Source organism: Syngnathus leptorhynchus, chromosome 18, assembly GCF_054491065.1.
Source record: "Syngnathus leptorhynchus isolate UIUO chromosome 18, UIUO_Slep, whole genome shotgun sequence".
Lineage (NCBI taxonomy): Eukaryota > Metazoa > Chordata > Actinopteri > Syngnathiformes > Syngnathidae > Syngnathus > Syngnathus leptorhynchus.
Window position 1 is genome coordinate 2,291,257 of NC_141212.1, and position 19,123 is coordinate 2,310,379.

A 19,123-nucleotide genomic window follows, 5' to 3' on the forward strand; every position below is an offset into this window, starting at 1 on the left:
TTTGAATACCTTTAATGAATAAAACCGCCTTTACCACAATTAGCATTGATGCTAACTGCTGTTAGCTTGTGAGGCAGCCTTGTCTGTGTCCTGTGTAGGTGTCAGGAGGGGAGGGGGGGAGCAGGTTTAATTGGTGTCAAGCGGGCCTCGGAGACCGGGGACGCTAAGTGAGACAGGAAAGCTTTTATTAGGGGACTTCCTGCCGACTGCACGACTCTCTCCGTGCCCCGGTCTGTCCCATTGTCTCAGGCCACATCCCTGCCTCCAAAAATCTCTCAGCACCGCGCAAGTTTTCCATCCCCTCACACTCGGCCTCTGCTGCTTTTAAAAGCTTCATCGCTCATCTTTGATTTTCTTTCTTCTTCTCCACCCCGTTGTATTGTCTCCACGTCCGACGCGTGTCCTTGAGCAAGCGAGGGAATTTGTTTCATGTTCAACCCCAATGTCAACAAGCGTTGTCGAAAAATGATGACTATCAAACATTTTGCCCCTTTCCTTAAAACAGCACACATGTTTATTTTTAGAAATATTCGTATTACACGATGATCTACAGCCTTTAACCTTCATGATGACTTGATATATGGTTTCAGATCCACATCCTGGCACCCAGACAGGGAATACCGCTTTTTACTGTTGTCTTGATGACAATTGAGCTTTCACCCGGCGGGACTTTTTTTTTTTATGACCTCTTTTTATGATCAGGAAGTTATGTTTCCATCCACACGCCGCTTATTCTTTGTGTTATTTTTAAGCTGTTCTTCTTCTGAGGATGTGCCCGTCAAAATTTGGCAAAGGTCCATGCATAGGATAAACTAGTGAGTTAAAAAAAAAAAAAGTGGTGGTTCAGAATATTCTTCGACAAATTCTCCCTATTAAATTAAAATATTATTATTATTCAATCAAATGCTTATTTAAAAACAATTTGTTCCATTCACCAAATCACGTTGAATATGACTTTCCTGGAATGTTTTTGCCTCTTACTGTGAGTGATTCACAATGTGTTGTCCTGATTCGCATGTAATTGGATGTTTCATCTCGGTTTAAGATAATTAGTACTTGTAGATGAGAGGCAAAGAAGGGGGAGGCTTTCAAAATTGGGCCCACCGCCCAGCACAGCATGCCACACTGAGCTTCATCCAGCTTCTGTTCAAACAACCTGGAAGTCTTTCTCCAACCACCCAGACAAATTAAAGTAATAAACAACAAGTCCGACCTCCAAGTCCCTCTTAAATACTCACCAGACTTTACCTCCCAAGGGGAAAACCAACAAGCCAAGGTCCTGGGGTCCCGTTGCCCCCGACGACTGAGCCCTAATCAGCCCGGCCGGCCGCTCACCGTCTGTTTCCAACTTTGTTTGTTTGTTTCCCCAAACACGCCAGGAGATTATCAGGGTAAAAGGGGGAATAAAAAAAAACAAAAAAACTTCAATTACATGTGATTTAGCCATTGTGGGCTCACGGTGGATTTGATAGCGGGGAGATAAGTGAGAGTGGGCTGTAATGACCTACGGGAAAGTTGAGTGTACTTCGTTTAATTGTCTCCTTACTGAAAATCGCAACTCATAATTGCATCCCTGTTTTTTTTTTTTTTCCTTAAGAGCTTTTTGAAAAATAGCAATCAAGGAAGAGGTGCAAGGTACAGGAGGCCTCACAGATAGCTGTCAAGAGCTTTTTTTTTGTTTTTTTTTTGGAAGGACTTTAAAACTTCTTATCTCTGCATGAAGTTTGTGGTGCCTGTCACCTCGTGCTCATATAGCATGCTGTAGGTTTGTTGACATTTTGTGATGTTTACACAACAGCGTTTCTAACCGAAAGTGGCGCAGCAGCCGTTAGTTTACGCAACAACTGCGTGTCGGAGCTTGAAAACACAAACATTTAAAAACCGGCTCGAAAGTGGTGATAAAAATCCCAATGTTGATATCGTGTTCTGGATAAGAAGTTAGTTGTAGAAATTGTGCAAAACTTGTCAAATTATTTTTAGATTATGTGAAGACACCGTTATGCTAGCGCTATGCTAACAGCGGTGCGTCAAAATAGCTTGAAAAGATCTTACGTAATTGTGAATAACGGTCCAGTAAGAATTAAATGGCCTTTCACGGGGACTTCATACTTTACTTTTCGACCGTGTCTGCGAGTGGTTGCGTGTAAAAAAAAAAAGAAGGTACATTTAGCTCTCATTAACATGTGCAGGTAGAAAACTTCAACTCCCTTCCAAGGCCAACATCAATGGGAAGGTGCGGAATTTGTCGAGATAATAACTCGCAGCCTATACCGTCGCTTCACGTAGAAGCGCTAACCCCAAACTTGCCCAGGATGGCGGGCTATCAATCACAACTCGTCTTTTATCTGCGTTAAGCTAAGAAGCAAAACAGATAAACACTCGGCGAAGCGCACATCCAAGGTCAATCCCCGCGTGACACCCGAGCCACGCTCGGAGATCCGACAGATGCGGAGGTGAGCCGGGACGAAAGCGAGGCGACTCGTCAGACGCGTTTCAAGAGGCATGAGCTAAAACGTAAATGTTTAAGTTTGCGGATGTGAGCGGGGAGCTTACCTCCCACAACCCGGCCGCAGTAGATCAATCACGCTGATATCAGACAGTCACGGGAGGAATGTCAACAGCGCTCACCTCTGACCCCACGTGTGAAGGCGTTACCCCCAACTCCCCCCCTGCCCCGCTCCTCCTTGCCGTGACCTCCCCGCAGCCTCGCACTAATGGAGATTTTATGGACGGACTTGTTCTTTATAGAGACCGTCGGGCTGACCGGACAGCTCTGGGAGCCAGATGTGCCGCCACGGACAAAATAGGCCAATTACACGGAGACAAGGGGGGGAAAAAAAAGCGCCAGCTCATTTTCCACCAGCACAGGCGCGGATGTGTCCATTAAGCTAAGCTGCTTTTCCGCAGCATGACAGCAACCCCTCGCTCACCTTTTGCCATTTGTTAGTACAGCGAGTTGGAAAGCTTCAGCTAAAGCTAACTTAGCTGTGAGTTCAACAGTACTTGTAATACTGAAAGTTCGAATATCAAAATGCCCTGTTAGCATTCCTTGCTCCTTAAAAAAAAAAAGTCAAGTGTGAGGAGTCTGATGTAAAATAAAAAAGGCAATGGTGGGGAGAGGGGTGTCAAAGTGTGTGAGAGCGAAAGGAATGATGAGGCAAGAAATACACCGAGTGGAAACACAGAGAGATAAAAGGATGGAGACGGAGAAGAGAGATCAAGTGTCAAGTCCACTGTGGTCCGTTTTTTTTTCCCGGAGACAGCTGCAGCCTCAACTGACAAATCCAGAGGGGGCCCCTTCCTCTGTATGGGCACGGGGAAAGCACCGAGAATTGTTTCCGACGTCTCGGTTCTCTGCTCCTGAGGGAACCCCTTGCCCCCTCACGGCCACTTCCGGGCCTCTACCGATACCCCCGCACGGCTTTGTCCCCCGGCGGTCCTGTCACATAAAAGGTAAATCCCGAAGATCCAGGGAGCAAAGGAATTCTCTCACCCTGGCCACTTCTTTCCTCACTCGTAACGATTTGTATTTATGTGAGCACGCTGGGCGAGGCAAGTGTGAACAGCGGTGATATACCGTCATTGGCATGATAATATAGCCATGTCATTAGGGCTGGATGTCGCTAACGTGTCCGGGGCTTTCGAGCCGGCTCGGTTCAAAGGAGGCCATGGCTTGCCGCTGTGCTCGTAAAAAAAGAGAAAAAATCAGCCCAGCGCCATTGAGAAAGAACAAACGCCAGGCGGGCTTGCGGATATTAGCGCAGCGATCGGGTAAGTATGTGTTTTGAGAAAGGTAGAAAGGTTTTGATGTCGGGGAATGGCGTGCAGCGGGGGAGCGCATCAGAATGAAGTTCAAGCTTCTGCGTTTGATACACGACAGCTGGAGCCCATTTCCCGCTCGTACCTGACCCAATCGGATTGTATATTCCCCTCACTGAGCGCCGACGTTTGAGCGTTGATTTATTTTGGGTGTGATTCCACGGTTGACCACTAGATGGCAGGAGATGATTTAGTTTGACTGTAAATTTGAAAGCCAGGTTAAAAATTCTGACTGCAGAACGTGAAAATATTGCTGGAAGTCTTCCCAGAAGCTGTTATCGTCTCCAACCGAGCTATCATCACCGTCTCGTAAAAAAAAAACTTCAATAAATTGATTTCCTGCGAGAAGGCGCGTGTCCGCTTTCCAACGTCGCGCCTCGCACTCCCTCTGTGTCTTCGCACCTCGCTGTCATCAGTGCACTCGATTCACGAGGAGTGGAAGCATCAGTCGGGTCCGCCGAGGCCCGGGTTGCGCGGTCAATGAAATATGGGAGCTGTCGTATTAGGAAGTCCATTGAAGTTAATGAGGGCCGGTGTTCCCGAAGCAACATCTGCAGCTGGTTACTAGCCAACATCACCCCCCTCCCCCAAGCCGGGCACTTCTGTGAAAACTACGGCAGGGAACCGGAGTAACTTATTGGGAAACTGGACCTCGGTTATTGAGTGGTGCCGGGCAGCCGTTGGCGACGCAGACCGGCAACGGTTTGCAGGTCGCGACCTTTGGGTAATGATGTCTGGGTGGTACATCGAGTAATAGATACCGCGTTGTTATCAGGGTGGGGGGGGGGGGCTATCAGCTGGCTAAGCTGCAGTAAAACCACGGAAATCAGCTTATCCAAATTTGCTCACGTCTTTTGATATCGATCCGGCAATGGAGATTCTTTCAAGATGGATGATATTTCCCCGCGCTCGGCATTTCCTCAAGATCGGCCGGTCTAAAAATGGGGATTGGTGTAGAAAATGGGGGTCGAAGACGGACCGCAAATCTGTCGGCTTTTGAGGCGGCGTGAAAGGCGTAACATTTGTGGAATGTTGAAGTCGTAAGGAAGCAGGACTGGGCCTTCTTCGTATTAGCTACCTTCAAGTTAGCCGCTACATGGACTGCAATCACAGACGTCAAACACAAAAGTTTGGGTTCCAAATGAGGTTGGGGGGGGGGAGAGGGGGGACACAACAGGGTCAAAAGTTTAATGATGGTGTGGAAGATAGCAACAACGGCTTGCGTATTGACACCGCTCACAGCTTTTTTGAAAGGATCCTGCTTTGAATGCCCGACATCATCCGTCGACCCGATTCAAAGGGTGTCGACTCACATTTTTATTTGGCGGTCTCGCTCCTTTTGCGTCAATTAGTTTCAAGTTTCCAGAATGGGGGGAAAAAAAAGTGTAGACATCACCAACTTAAACCATTCTTCAGACTGCTCACTTAACCTTTGCCAAATCCAAAAAATAAACCCCCTGGTCAGCTGTCGCGCTGAGACAATGCCATCATTTGTCACCTACAGTTGGCCACGGCCAGGACCGTGTCATCCATCTTCCCGTGCGCATTCTAAGTGTGTGTCCGGTGTGTGTTTCACGCCATTTGTCAATAGTTCAGAGTGCATCTTTGCTCATTCGTCTTGTGCGAGTGTCCTAAGAGTGCATTCTTTGTGTCCACTCCGGTCATCCGTGGCCACGGTGTGTAATGGATGAGCGTGAGGAGCTTGACTGGACAATTGAATGCAAATGATGTTAGACCTTGCTTTTAATATAAAGTTATTGCTTGAAGCATATATCTGGCCACTAAACAAGGTCAACCTCAGCAAACAGTCATCTGAAGAGACTTGAGATGATTCACGTAGGTGCTCGCTGGCCTTCTTGACCCGCAGTCATTGCGGCAGAGTTCGCTCTATCCGATCCCGTTGCCTCCCACTGTGACAAGTTTCCAACGGACTGTTTGCCCCGAACCTTTGAGTGCCCTCTCAGCACTTCTAAGCTAAACTGTTCTTGAGACTTGACGGGGCCCATGCTTTTGAAAAGCTCTGCGGTCTGGCAGGGAGGCGATAGATTGCACCAATTTGCCAATAATATGTCAAGAGAAAGCATTTTAGTTTGATATGATGATTGTGTACCCCGTGAGACAATTAAATCAAATTTAAATCGTCCAACAATTTGTTCATCTGTGTAGTTGCCTGTCTTGGCCACCGGGGACAGTATAGCATGCTCGACAGTGTAGTGATAGTGTCTGTCTAGGTGAATTGCGCCACCATTTGTGTTCATGCTAATTGTTAGTCCGTCATTGGCTGAAGTTGGCGACAACTTGCATCTTAAAAGTTTGCAAGTCAGGTCACCGTTGTCTTTTTAATGCCTGGACGCAAAAAGGTGTGCAGGAAATGAATGCGGAGTCTAGTTAGTGTTCTTCAGCTGTGATGTGTGTGTGTAGTCATTAGCAAACGCCAGCCTTGTGTTCCCAGTATGAGCTTTCCCTTCACTCTTAGGTTCTCAGATAAATGAGGTTAATAAAGTGGAGCATTTTACGACCAGCATCCTCCCTCCCTCCCTGTTATGCTTTCACCTTCATGCCTCCACATCCGCTTTCATCTCAGCTGCGACTCTTTCTTCCTCTTTTCCTCACCTCTCTCCTTTTTTTTTTTTAATTATTGTCATCGGCGCAGGGCGAAAGCTCTGGGATTTCCTCCTTCCATTTCCCAGGGCAGATCTGCAATTACAGCTCGGGACAGAGGAGGACCAGCTGTGCAGGGGCCTAGCACGTTAAGATTAGGGCGCCCCCCAGAGGGATGCGAGCGCAACTGCGCCTCAATATCACGCTGGGATCAAAGCCGACGGAATAGTTTCCGAGCTCACGGCTGCTTTGCAAAAGTGCCCCGACAAGGTCACGGTGACCAAACAGAAGCAAGCGCCCCCCTCGTAGCACCTCGTGTGCTGTTATGACCTGTCCCGAGCGTGAAAACATCAAAACACAAGCTGCGGCCAGGGAACATGCTGTGTGCGATCCTCTGGAAAAGCAAAGAATGCGCCCAACAACCTTGGTGCTGTTATCTGGAGCAATAGCAGATGCACGGAAAGAAAAGGGGAGGATTATGATTTGGCCAGAACGAGTTGGAGGACATATTCGAACAGCTGCCGCAGGAATTCTGTTAAGGCTGCCCAGAGTTATTTTGCAAAGTGGCACAATGGCGATGAATTGGCACACACATCACTGACTCATTTCTGATTGCAATACTTGCTGCCTCAGGCATCAAATAGTGCGTCAAAAAATAAATGTTCTGGCTTAGTTGTTCGTTTGCCCATTCTTGCATGCTGCATAGTGCCGCCTTTGTTTGCACGAGGACATTTAATATAGAAAAAAAAAAACTTTCAACTGGATTACTGGCCCAGACAAAGACTTAAAGAATGAATTTAGCCTTAGGTCCAGTCACAGTGTTTCTTCGATCATATGACCAAAGGCCATTCTGTGTTGAATGGGCCAAGCTCTTTTTTTTCTTTTTTTTTTAAAGATACTACAGGAATTTGTCTCAAAACACCACCAGCAATGTTTGAGTCACACTCGTGAGAAGCATGCAGCTTGTACAGTTCCGCCGTTCCCAAAAGTATTTGAGGAAGTCAATGATGTGGAATGGGACTGAATGAGGGGTTGTTTTTTTTGTGGGATGTGGAAATATTTAGCATGTTGAAAACCCATTACAAATGTGAAATAAATGTTATGGATTTCAAATAGGAGCAATGATGTGAATTTGGTTTGTTGGGAATGGATGATGGCATTTTTTTGTTTTTGTTTATGGGAATAGTACTGGTGGATTTTTGGTCGGTGGAGAATTCTTGAAAAGTTTGAAAATGCTTGTGAATGTTTTGACATGCATTTTGGTATACGTTGGAAGTGGAATGATGAATGAATTGTATGCAAGTTGATGCATGTCACCAATTAGCGGGAGGGGGGGAATAGGCGGAACGTGCTATCACAGGGTGCAGATAATGAAACGGGCTTAACTCTGACATTTCCTCCTTTACACGAACGAAGACATTGAAACATCTCGTCCCTTGATGCTTTGTCAAGTGCGAGAAATTCAATCGACGTCACGGCGAGATAAACTCAGTTATGTAAGTGCCAGGAATTAGACAAGACCAGGGTTTCCAGTTTCGTCTGTCAATCAAAAGAGCGCTCGGCTCATTTGCAAAGGCGTTGACGGCTTCTTCCACGCGTTGCCCCTGAACGGAAGCGCAGCTCGCAAACGTGCCGCTTGATTGACATCCCTACCCCGTGACGCATAAAGGCTGCTCGTGACCCCCCACAAGGGCCTGCCAGACCCCTACCGCACAGGACGCCATTAATAAAACCGGCTGCAGGCATCAGCTGCCGTACGCCAACAGCTGCCCGCCTCTGTCGGGTCGTGCGTAAAGCGAGCGCATCGCCAAAAAAAAAAAAAAAAGCCGGAGTGATAGCGGCAGCAGCGGACGGCAGAGGCGCAGAGACCGCCCGTGTCATTTGGCGTGAAGCATATGGTGAAACTCAAGTGTGTAATTTAGCCGGGACTACGGGTGGCCCCCGTGTAAGCGTACACGTACGCACACGCGCTCATCGGATCATCTACAGGCACGGTGACAGGATGTCATTTACCTTGAGGCCTACGGGTGAAAGAAGATCCTGTTGCGCTTTGTATACATTATGTATGTAAATGCGGGGAATTTTGGGGATTGTAGAAAAATGATTTGCTTGAAATAAAAACTGTCAACGGTTATTGTGAAGAAAAACGTCACTGTTGTGTATCATCATGCCATTTGCTGATTTGGACGGAAAAACTGCAAAACCTGCATGCCCCGCCCAGCGAGTGTGAATGGAGAGTATCTGGTTTCCTAACAAGACAGCCCTGGCCAGACATTTACTGTTTGAGGTGTCTGACTGCGAAGGCTGATATGATGTATGTGGGGGGGGGGCTTTAACTCCTCTCCAGGTGCAATAAAGTCAACCCGATGGCGCATCCAGTTGAGATGTTTCCTTGAACTTTCCTTGAAGTTGTAACTGTGGGCTTCAAACTGGTTTACCAGTCACGGTCTGCTTATAAAGACTTGGCAGCATGCGGCAGGAGAACTAATCCGCTTCTGCACATATAGAGGCGGGGGGTGGGGGGCATGATAGGTGGCGGAATAATAACATGCTGGTTGATTTACTGTACACAAAAGTCGTTTTAGCTGCAGGTCCGGGATGTTGATGAGTTATATGATTTTTTTATTTTTTTTTCTGTGGAGTTACGCAGGCTTGACAGGTGCATAGTTTGGGGCCAAACAAGGTGCTGTGTACGATGATTCTGAAAGTTGTTTTGAGACGTTAACCGTCATAAGCGATGATCAGCCTCTTCTATCTGTGTGGTCCGTTGTGAGTCTGGTAAACATCTGCTCCTCGCCTATTAAAGGCCATTTTCCCTATGTGTCATCCTGTAATATGGAGAAATTAGAGTGCAAGGGGACTCGTTGAGTGTTTATATACACACGCGTTGGCCAAGAGCAGACGTAACATAAGGAGTCGTAAGTGTTTTTATACCAGGCGAGTGACGCGTTGACATACCTTCCCAATACCGCAACTTTCCATCCACAACAGTAAAAGACTACTGGGTGTCCGTCCAGGTTGACTCAGGGTGAAATACTTGAAATCTGTAACTTGCGCTCAAAGGTTTCTTTTAGGGGTTTGCGCTATGAAAGCACTAAGCTCACTTTTGTTGATTCAACAGCAAAATTCTGGCGCGGGTCCATGCAAAGACAGAGGCTCAGTTATGCAACGGCTGACTGCTTTGTGAGGATAAGAAGGGAAACAGCGCCCCCTAGAGTTAGGTGTAAAAATAGACACGTGGAAGTTTTGCTATTTGTGTAGCGTTTATTATACAGTATCTGAAAATGTAAATTAAGAGACTTTAAGCAAAAAAAAAAGGAAAAAAAAAAACTAATCTTAGTCCAGTTTTTTTTGAGTCTTCAGGTGCTTTTCAATTTGCTCATCTCCTGCTGAATCTCGCTGGAGATCTCCTCCTCAATCTTGGAGGTGTCGTACTCCCGCAGCATGTCATACTCCTCCCAAGGCTTTGCCCACTTCTGTGCTTCCTCCATCTTGTCCGGCGACAAGCACAGGTCGAAGCGGATGCCCCGGATGTCGAACTTGGGACGCTCCCATCGTTTGGACCATGGCTTCGGGCGCATTCTCACTTTAAGCTAGAGGGCACAAAATTAAAATGTCACTGTAATCCTATTTGAGTCATTGTATAGATCCAACATGTCTCACTGACCGTGTTTACCGGCACCTCTCCAGTTAGAGAGACGGGCACAGGCTTCATTTCCGGATCCACGGTGCTGTACTCGGGAAGGGCGTCTCTCAGGTACATCAAGTTGTCATCCAGCCGCTTCTCCAGCTTCAGCACCTGGATCTCCTGAATGCGCGGGTTGTACAGCTCGTAGCAGATCTCCACACCTGGAAAACCACCAGTTAGCTGTCACTTGTTGCGTTTTGAAGGATAATCGCTGATAAATGTGCTCGCCTTGACTGTTCATGATGTTCCTCAAGACGAATGTTGCTCCGAGACCTTTGCCTCCTCTTTGGATGCATATGCCAACAAAGCGATTTGATTTGCCACTGGCATTGGGGTCAGCCATGGTCACGGCAAGTATGCTACCTGGAAAATCAGAACAACACAAATGAGTGTTGTATTGGCGTTAATGTGTGGCATGGCTGCTGATGCCAGTGACTTACCCACGTAGAATTCAGGAAGGTTGATCACGGATCTCCTGCAGATCATGTCTTTCCTTTCCATGTGAAACTTCACTGGGTTTGTCCTCTGACGTGGGGGGATGAATTCTGGGCTCAGGAACCTATTACAAAATTACACGTGAAAGGTTTGTATTTAAACAAAATATCATTTTCCCTTTTAAGGATTCATAATTAGTCCCAAAAAACGTGTCTTAGATTTTGATCATACTTGCGCAGAGCTGCCACATTCTGCGTTTTGTCAATAATGACAGGCTTGGGCGGAGGGGTGAATTTTGGTGGAACTGCAGCCAGATGACACGCAGATGTGGACAAGAAGCCTGAAAATAAAACAAGTCCCGGTTAGCTAACAACGGGCTTTAGAATTGTAAGGTTAAATCGGTGGCGTGGACTACGACGAGTCCGCTAAATAGCAACGTTAGCTTACAGTTAGCTCGGTCGGACGAACAAAAGCTACTGTTACATTAATGCTGGCGCAACAAAAGTGGGAACTTACGTGTATCCCGGAGCTCTAAGTTTCTTAATAACTTTGCAGGAAATAGACATTTTTCGAGCCTTTTGACGGAGGCGGCCATCTTTGACCTTCTGTTGTCATATGCTTGTACGACGGAAGCCTCACTAGGCCAGAAGACACGTGGTGGAAGTGCAATGCGGTCAAATGTCCACAAGGTGGCGGCACATACGTTAAAATGGCTGGAGAAGTTTTTTAAATCCACTTTTGTAGAAAAACGCTGATTTGTCGTAAAATGTATTATGGTGGTTGTCCGTGAATAGTTTATATTTAAAGTTTCTTTAAATTGAAGTAGTCAAGTCAGTTTTATGTTACCGCGACAACATTAAAAGTATGATTCAAAACGCAATCAGTTGGGTGACTTTTTTTTTTTTTTTTAAATCAAAGCAGCAGCACCGAAATCTGATCCAGGCAACAGCATTATTCTGGCCAATTGGGTCTGCAGGTGTCAGGAAGCCTGCAGAGGGGGGTGACAGTCCTCCAGGTGGGCTACCTCCACCACCAACACCACACTGAGTTCAAAGAAGGCAAAAAAAAAAAAAAAAGCGTGCAGCTGCAACCCGGAGGAGGAAAAACTCGAAGAGCCTCCATCCCCGTCTCCCCAGCGTGCTTGACGGGACGTTGAACGTCTCATGTGCGCCACTTGGAACCTTCTCGCACGCGCTGCTACTGCGTATTCATTTTTCTTCCGATGTGGACTTTCTGGTTCCAAGCGGGATCTCACATGCACCTTTGAGACTTCAAGGATGTTCCACCTCGATGGGACTCTGTCAGCCGTCACTTCTGCGCTCGTGTTGGGAATAACTTGTCTGGCCGTCGTCTGCGATCTCTCCAAGGGCTCCTCAGACTTTTCGGGTCAGTTGTTTGTTATTCTTATCGCGTTGGAACACGCATTCGACTAATGTTTTGGAGGTAGCCAATTGTGCGCGCACTTGGTTTTTATACTGTGCAATTATTTGGGTTTATAGCGGGGCTCAACAACAAATAGCGCGTCATTTTACTTACGCTAAAGAAAAAGTCAACTTTTAATCGGATCGGGGTTGCAGCATGCGCAGGACCCACATGTTGTTGTTGTTTTTTCTCTCTTTTTATATTGCGTTGAGGTCTAGAAATGTTGGCGCAGTAAATCAATGATTTGGTTGAAAAGTAAACTTTAGTTCCAAAATGTTTAACAACACGGATTTTGGCCTCTATGAACATTTATTACTTTGCATTGGACTGCTACTGAAGTAAACAAGCGAGTTCATATCAGTGCGTGAAAGCTGCCAATTACCTTAAAGGTACACTTGGTGCGCAAAGGCGTGACGGAATCCGTGGACTCTCAAAAAAGCCTCGCGTATGAAAATTAACTAATGAGCCTCTGTGTTGGATTAACGACCATTGCCGAGGCCAAGACAGGTTTTGTTTACGGTGTCATAAAACAGGAAGGCGGTTTTGCGTCGGTGTTAATTGGTCTCTAATGGTCGCAAAGTGCAGCGCTAAAGAGCGGATCCGTGTCACATGTACACGTGTACTTACTGTACATGTGCTTTAATGTCAGATTGCAACGACAAAACTGTTAACAAGCTCGGATGTCGGTTTTGCCGCCACTAAGGCGATTGGTTAAGTGGAAGTTGAATGAAGTAAGAAAGGGAAAGTGTTTTGGAACAGCTGATGACGGAAGTGCGCTGGGACTGTGGTAAAACTTTCCGTTTTCAGTCTGAGACTGTGAAAATGTTTTTTTGCAAGCCCAGTTAGTGATAAAAAGGACAACCCCGGTATTTCTTGAAGGGACAATGACATTGCTTAGTGCTCGCATTCTTGACTAGCTGGTGTCTCCCTGGAGACGGAGTTTTTTAGTGACTGATAAATGCTGCCAAGCGGGCTGGCAGCGTCAACATCTGTCCGCCCTAAAAAAAAAAAAAAAAAATCATATATAATTATTTGATCCAGTAGTTCTGCCTGTCACTGTACATCGCAATCATAGACTGATGATTATCATTCTGATTCTGAAGATATATTTTGTGTGTGGGGGGGCCAGGTGAGCTCCATCGAAACAAACGGAGCCTTCGGACTTGTTTTGTCTAGCTCACCGCAGGCAGACAACAAAACGTTGACATAAGACCGGTAGACTTTTTTTTTTTTTTTCTAGACGCAGAGAGGGGGGGGGGGGATGCCGTTCTCCTCACAAGCTAGTTTACTTCTTAGGAAGTCCCAGACGTTACAAGATGACATCATTGTTGTCTTTGTCTTATCGGAGCAGAAGCCACAAAAGACATTTAGTGAACATGCCGGCGTGTTTAAATTTGGTTTTCAGTCTGTTACCAGATCAGTTTTGGCTTGTAATGTTTTTTTGTTTGTTTGTTTTCTTTAGCGTATCAAAGGTTGTAATCTGCCTTTCGGAACACTTTGAAACAATCTGGCGGACATTCCTGAGTAAAAAGGCAAAGCGTCTAGAAAGAAAGCCGTTGACGTGATTAATGTGGAAATATGTTCAACGTGGACGTGCCTCAATGCTTTTGTGTCAACCCAGTCAAGTCTGGGCACATGAACGCCAGCCACTCAAAGTCACTTTTTGTGTTGCTGCTAGCCATGTCGGTTAGCTAACTCGCTACCTTATTAGAATTTATTTCACCGTCTTCTCGGTCTGACACCCCCAAAAAAATTCTGTCGGTTGTCACTTCCACTTGCCCACTCATGCAAAGTCAACTTTGCGCGGCGCCAAGTTAAACTCGCCGACTCGTGAGGAAGATTCTTGAGTGACGCTCGGAGCTGCACGCAGCCAAGTTAGCCTCGTATTGAGGATAATGCAATAAATTAGGAACACTCTCGTCCAAAATGTCGAATAGATGAACGGCATGAGTTAATTGAAGGTTGAGGACGAGCACTGGCAATTATCTCCACGTTAAGTGCGGCTGTTGAATTATGTCCTCACGTTCCCGCTCTCGTGTCTTTGATGGCCTCTTTCCCGTCTTTCTCTCTTTCCCGGGAGCGGATTTATGTCCTTCACTCGAGCTACCTCGCCTATATTTTTCTCGACCCCGTGAGTCTTGCAGACTGAAGGAATATTGTCGTTGCTGCAGTTTGATGAAAAGCCGGTGAGGTGGGGGTGGTGTTGTCTGAACAAGGAGGCTTTGTACAGCCCCCCAACTGTGTCGCCCTGACAGTCTGCATTACAACACGCTAGAGCGGCCTGTTCCCCTAAGCAAGGCTAATCTGTTGCTTTCTGGCCCCCCAGACCAGGTAAGCGGCCTTTGGGAAATTCTCCATGTACAAAAATGTGGCTTTCCTCAGTCTGGCCCACTCCAAAGTTCTTCCATCGCTTGTTTTCACAGAGCAGTTCCGATGTTAAGCTTGTTAATTCCCCTCCGAGCTTACCCCCCTTTCAGCTCCCGCCCACTTGCACCTTTTTATTTAAGGCCAACTACCTCGCTTTTCTTCCCGGCGCATTCCTGGACTTTAAAATGAGACGTGCGGCGTCACGACTCCATCAACTTGAGTCCATTTCACGGCGAGCCTGATGAAGGCTCCATCTGTCGTTCACTTGGCGACAATAAAGACAGACGGACGCATCTGTCCGCTGTCTGGATTGAGGTCGTCCGGCATCCACGCAGGTCATAAAAATGACCATTAAAATGATAAACCTCACCTTTTCCCCCCTTGTGTCGCCCTGTCGTGTCTGCGTGCATGCAGACCCCCCCATCACACTTTCACCCCCTTTCAGCAGTGATAAGGACGCCCACAACGGACACGCAGAGTAAAAGTGTCCTCTTGCAGAGCGTCCTTTGACCCCGAGGGGTCATAAAAAGAGCCACGCGCTTAAGGAGGTCGCGGGAGGCCACCGACGCGACCCGAGTTTGGTTTTCGGCTCCTCCCCGGGGAAGAAGTGTCCTCTATCCAACTGTGAGGCTGGCAGATGTTCCGTAGCACCGCGTCACCCCCCGAGGATGAGCTCAGACAACAGAAGCCATTCTCTTCTTCATTGTAACCTCGGTCTTGTCGCTTGGGTGGCCTTTATTAGTAGTACACAAGCGGTATTGATCCAACTTCTGGACGCTGCCTGAAATGTCTGCAAGGCACTTCATCATTTTGGATTATTCAGTGCTCCGCTTTGATAAACTTGATTTAGCTCGGGGCTGGAGTGGATGTTAGTTGGATTGTCTGCAAGTGCGTAGGAGTGCCAATGATAAGCCATCTGAGGCTGGAGCAAAAGATGTGGCAATCAGAGTGTTTGTGTTTGCATGTCTGGCTCGGATTACTTGGGCTCCTCGACTGTCGAAGGGGGGGGGGGGGGGGATCGGTCGTTCCGCCATTCGAATTCAAGAGACCATCATCGGTGGATATTGATAACAAAAGAAGCCTTCAGGTCTTTTGGAAAGGCAAAAATAAAATAAAAAAGCATAACAAGGGGACGTGTTGGAACAACGTCAGCTTACGTCTGCGGATTTGCAATGGCACAATAGTAATGAATGAATGAATTCTTCCGAGTGTTGTTTTAGATTTGTTTGGCTGTCATGGGAATTGGAACCAAACACGCTTTATGTTCAAATGAATCTCTTTATCAGTCCAACTGTCTACTTGAAGCTGATGTCATCATCTGTTTTTTGGAGTGCTCCCAAAATTTGAACATGTACATCACAATCCGTCCATCACTCAAAATAGCAAGCTAATGCATGCTAGCGTTTATGCAACAAATAATCCAACCCTGACTTTGTGTCAAGTTGAACTGCCTCTACCTTTTTTTTTCCGCTGAGGGAGAAAAGCAGGCTAATCCAAAAATGTAATCAGAAAGGCAATGGAATGCTATGAATTTTAAGAATGCATTTTTTTTGGGGGGGGGGGGGGGGGGGCAAGTAAAAACAATAGCGTCTGAGTCATAAAAAATGTTTTTGCTAACTTCTCAGAAGCAAGGAAGCACTTCAGCGCTCAACTCCAACCTTCCAAAGCCGATTGGAAACAACAAAACACTCGATGATGGAGTCCCCCCCCTGCTTTTTATATTCATCTCCCGCTCTCACCTCTTCATCCCCGCCCTCGCCTTCATCACATACGCGCTCGGGCTCTCGCGTTGCCGCCGCACTCCTCGGTAATCACCACTTGAAGGGAATTCCTTCGTCAGCGGCGGGCTCGCAGCTCGGCTGTTCTGAAACATTTGATGGTTTTGACGGCTATAATTTACTTAAAATAACACCAATAAAGCCATGAAGCTGTAAACGCTTCCGAAGCTAATGTAGCGAGATGAAACGCAACGCAGGCCCTTTGATTTTTGTGGCTAGCGTGAACTTTGTTTTTGTTGGAATGCCATTTGAGGGTTTTTTGTTTTTTACAAATATATAATTATTGATCTATTTCAAAACCTTGGACTCACCAGTCAATGATTTTGAAATATAATCTTAATTGCGACACAATATCAGATGTATTATATATTTATATTTTGGCTAGTGTTAGCCAAAAGCTAACAAAAATAACTAAACTTAACCGTGCTGGATTTATAACCTGTCAATGAAACTTCAGTGGTCTCATTCCTCCCACCCAGCCAATTAAAAAAAACAAAAAAAATGAAGAAACCCTTAAGCAGAACATATTCTCCAGCTGCACTGCCTCGGGAGTTAAATCACCGCCACTGCCCTCCTGCCACATGTCAGAAATATTCAGAATGACAGCTTCAGAATGTTAATTATTATTTTTACCTACTTTTGTAAAACAAGCTTGAAACTGCACAAGAGTTTTTGAAAGTATTTTTAAAAACTCCTTCAAATTGATAACATCCAATATTTGTAGCTGTTCACATAGTTGACTTGTGATCTTTACCCTGAGCCAACATGCTAATGGTTAAAGTGGCAACTATATTCCAACAATGCTTTCAGCTGTTAACCATTAACTGCCTTGTTCAACACAAAAACAAAAACAAAGGCCTAGGCTCCGAGCTCCACGACCCCCTTCATTTAAATTCAAACAACAAGCCTGCTGTCGCTAAATCATAAAGAAACTCCAAGTCTTGATGAGAAATACATTTTTAATTTATTTTCTAAGTTTTTTTTGGTGAGTTCCCTTTTTCACATTTACTGTGCTTAACTTTCCCAGGCACGGAATCCTTCCTTTCATTTGGCACGTCATGTTGACACAACACGCTAATCTCCCATCATACATGGCCCTCCCTCGATTGCCGGGTCAAGATTTTCAGGTCATCACATGATTCCTTGTCGAGAGATTACAGCTAAAACTGAAATCTGACATCTCACCGGATTCTTCCTTTACGCGTCTGTAGCGGTATAAAAGCTGCCTTGAGTTCAATTCAAGGAGAAACCTTTGCACGGAATTCCGGCAGACACAATAGAGTGGTGCTTTTGTTAGGAAAAAGGCCAGCGCGCTAGTTAAGGAAGACTCGTCAATGAAAAGAAAAGGGGAGGGGAGACTTCTGGGTGTTCTTGGAGCATTGTTGGAGCGTTTTGCCTTTGAGGGACACCTGTCGTTGGTTAGCTGGTTTACACAGGTGCCTTTCAAGGGAGCGCCAGTCGACAGGTAGCAGCAAGTAAACAATGATGAATGGCCAAATGGTATTTAAAAAAATAAAATAAAAAAATCAACACAATAACGCACACAAGTTGAATGGAAACTCTTACTATTGTGAGCCACTCCCACTCCCACATGAACGTTTCCTTTTGACAGTCCATTTAGCGGAATGCTAACAAATAGTAGCGTCGGTGTTGGTTATTTGAATGCTAACATTGCAGAAGCACATTTCGACTTTTTCCTTTCCAAAACATGGCCACTATTACGTTAGCTTACTGAATTAGTTGTCAAACTCTTCTTTGAGTGTGTGGGTGTCGCTGTTATACTGCCCCCAGGTGGCCAAGGTACACACAGAGGCAGCAAAATATCCATTGATTTCTTTTAAAAAAAAATTAGCATTGTTTAATTATGTAATGAATGTGTTTTTTCTCAAAACACAATATTAAGGATTTTATTTTTAAATGGAATTTCCGCTCTGCCACAGTTGTAAATGTGTGACGCAACTCTGGCGGTTTAATGAGCATCCATATTTAGACGTGACCTTTGGAGGTCTGTGACCATGGTGATAAGGGGGAGACAATGTGTGTTTTGCGCCTAAGCATGCGAGCGTGTGTGTGCCGAAACACCGATTCAATGTAATCCCAGCAAAGGTTAACCAAATAGTGGTAATTGAATCACACACTGTGTCCACTTGATGAGGATGTGTGTATGCTAACATGTGTTTGCTCAGCACTTCACCGGAAAGCTTCTAGGTCATTTTTAGTTGTTTAAAAAAATTCAAAATAAATAAAATGAAAAGGTCATTTGTCCTCACAGGTTACTTGTCCAAAGTGTTGAAGAACTACACAGAGCAGGCCTGTGACGGAGAGCTGCTGTCTGTCCGCTGCCCGCCTCGCACCACCATCACCGTCCAATCGGCTTTTTACGGAAGGAAAGGCCGCTCTGATCTCCATCGCTGCCCTCAGAGCTACCAGGCCCTCCTCAGTTATTATGACACTGGGGGGGATGACGACTGCTCTGTGTCGACTGCACTGCAGGTAATTATCGTAATTTCCTGAGTATGAAGAAAAAAAAATCCTAAAAACGAAGCTATCCTAGAAAAATCAATTTCAACTGTGCTCAAGCATGAATTCATATTTTGAGGCCGGCTGATTATGTAATAATGCATCGCGAGGGTGTTTTCCGCTCAATTAAACTTCCTGAAGAAGAGGCGGACGGGCTTCTGTGTTTTCTCAATTTCATGGGCATCCGCTTCCAAAACTGAGATGGACCTTCATGTTCTGCCTGAAGAGATTTTTGGTCTGCCTGCTCCTCATTGCTAACTTATTGAAACAATGTATTTAACCCCCCCTTGTTCCTGTTTAGAAAATGCTGGACGAGTGCCAAGACAGAAGGAGCTGTCAAGTTCTTGTCAACAGCCGCGTGTTTGGGACCGACCCATGTCCTGGCAGCAGCAAATACCTCTCAGTGAGCTACAAGTGTAGACCCAGTAAGTCCCTCACTACGTCACATCTGCTCCTGGTGCCCTTAATAATAAAAAAAAAAAATGGGTAAAAT

General features: G+C 45.9%; 2 protein-coding genes across 4 annotated transcripts in view; one reads left to right on the top strand and one right to left on the bottom strand.

Annotated features, from left to right (window-relative positions):
• eva1aa (eva-1 homolog A, regulator of programmed cell death a) overlaps positions 1-19,123 on the top strand; it is a 110,376-nt gene that overhangs the window by 74,290 nt on the left and 16,963 nt on the right. For 2 of the 3 annotated variants that reach the window (XM_085938479.1, XM_085938480.1), the window contains exons 6-7: positions 18,383-18,603; positions 18,932-19,055. In XM_085938479.1, coding sequence (XP_085794605.1) covers positions 18,935-19,055 — 121 coding nt within the window. In that variant the 5' untranslated portion in view covers positions 18,383-18,603; positions 18,932-18,934. Of the gene's footprint in view, positions 1-4,638; positions 11,930-18,382; positions 18,604-18,931; positions 19,056-19,123 lie in introns of those variants that run through there. The other variant, XM_085938478.1, reaches the window with a different exon arrangement.
• mrpl19 (mitochondrial ribosomal protein L19) lies at positions 9,657-11,215 on the bottom strand. Its single transcript, XM_085938481.1, has 6 exons — positions 11,060-11,215; positions 10,775-10,883; positions 10,549-10,667; positions 10,337-10,471; positions 10,088-10,269; positions 9,657-10,013 (listed from the first exon to the last, which is right to left on the bottom strand). The coding sequence occupies exons 1-6, from the start codon at positions 11,136-11,138 to the stop codon at positions 9,780-9,782; spliced, it is 858 nt and encodes a 285-aa protein (XP_085794607.1). The 5' UTR covers positions 11,139-11,215; the 3' UTR covers positions 9,657-9,779.

What these genes read in the sequence shown, in the direction of transcription:
- mrpl19 (XM_085938481.1), bottom strand. Translation starts at nt 11,138, where the DNA reads ATGGCCGCCTCCGTCAAAAGGCTCGAAAAATGTCTATTTCCTGCAAAG. An exon ending in CTTAGAGCTCCGGGATACAC is followed by an intron (nt 10,884 to 11,059) that starts GTAAGTTCCCAC and finishes TTTTATTTTCAG; the next exon opens with GCTTCTTGTCCACATCTGCG. An exon ending in AATGTGGCAGCTCTGCGCAA is followed by an intron (nt 10,668 to 10,774) that starts GTATGATCAAAA and finishes ATTTTGTAATAG; the next exon opens with GTTCCTGAGCCCAGAATTCA.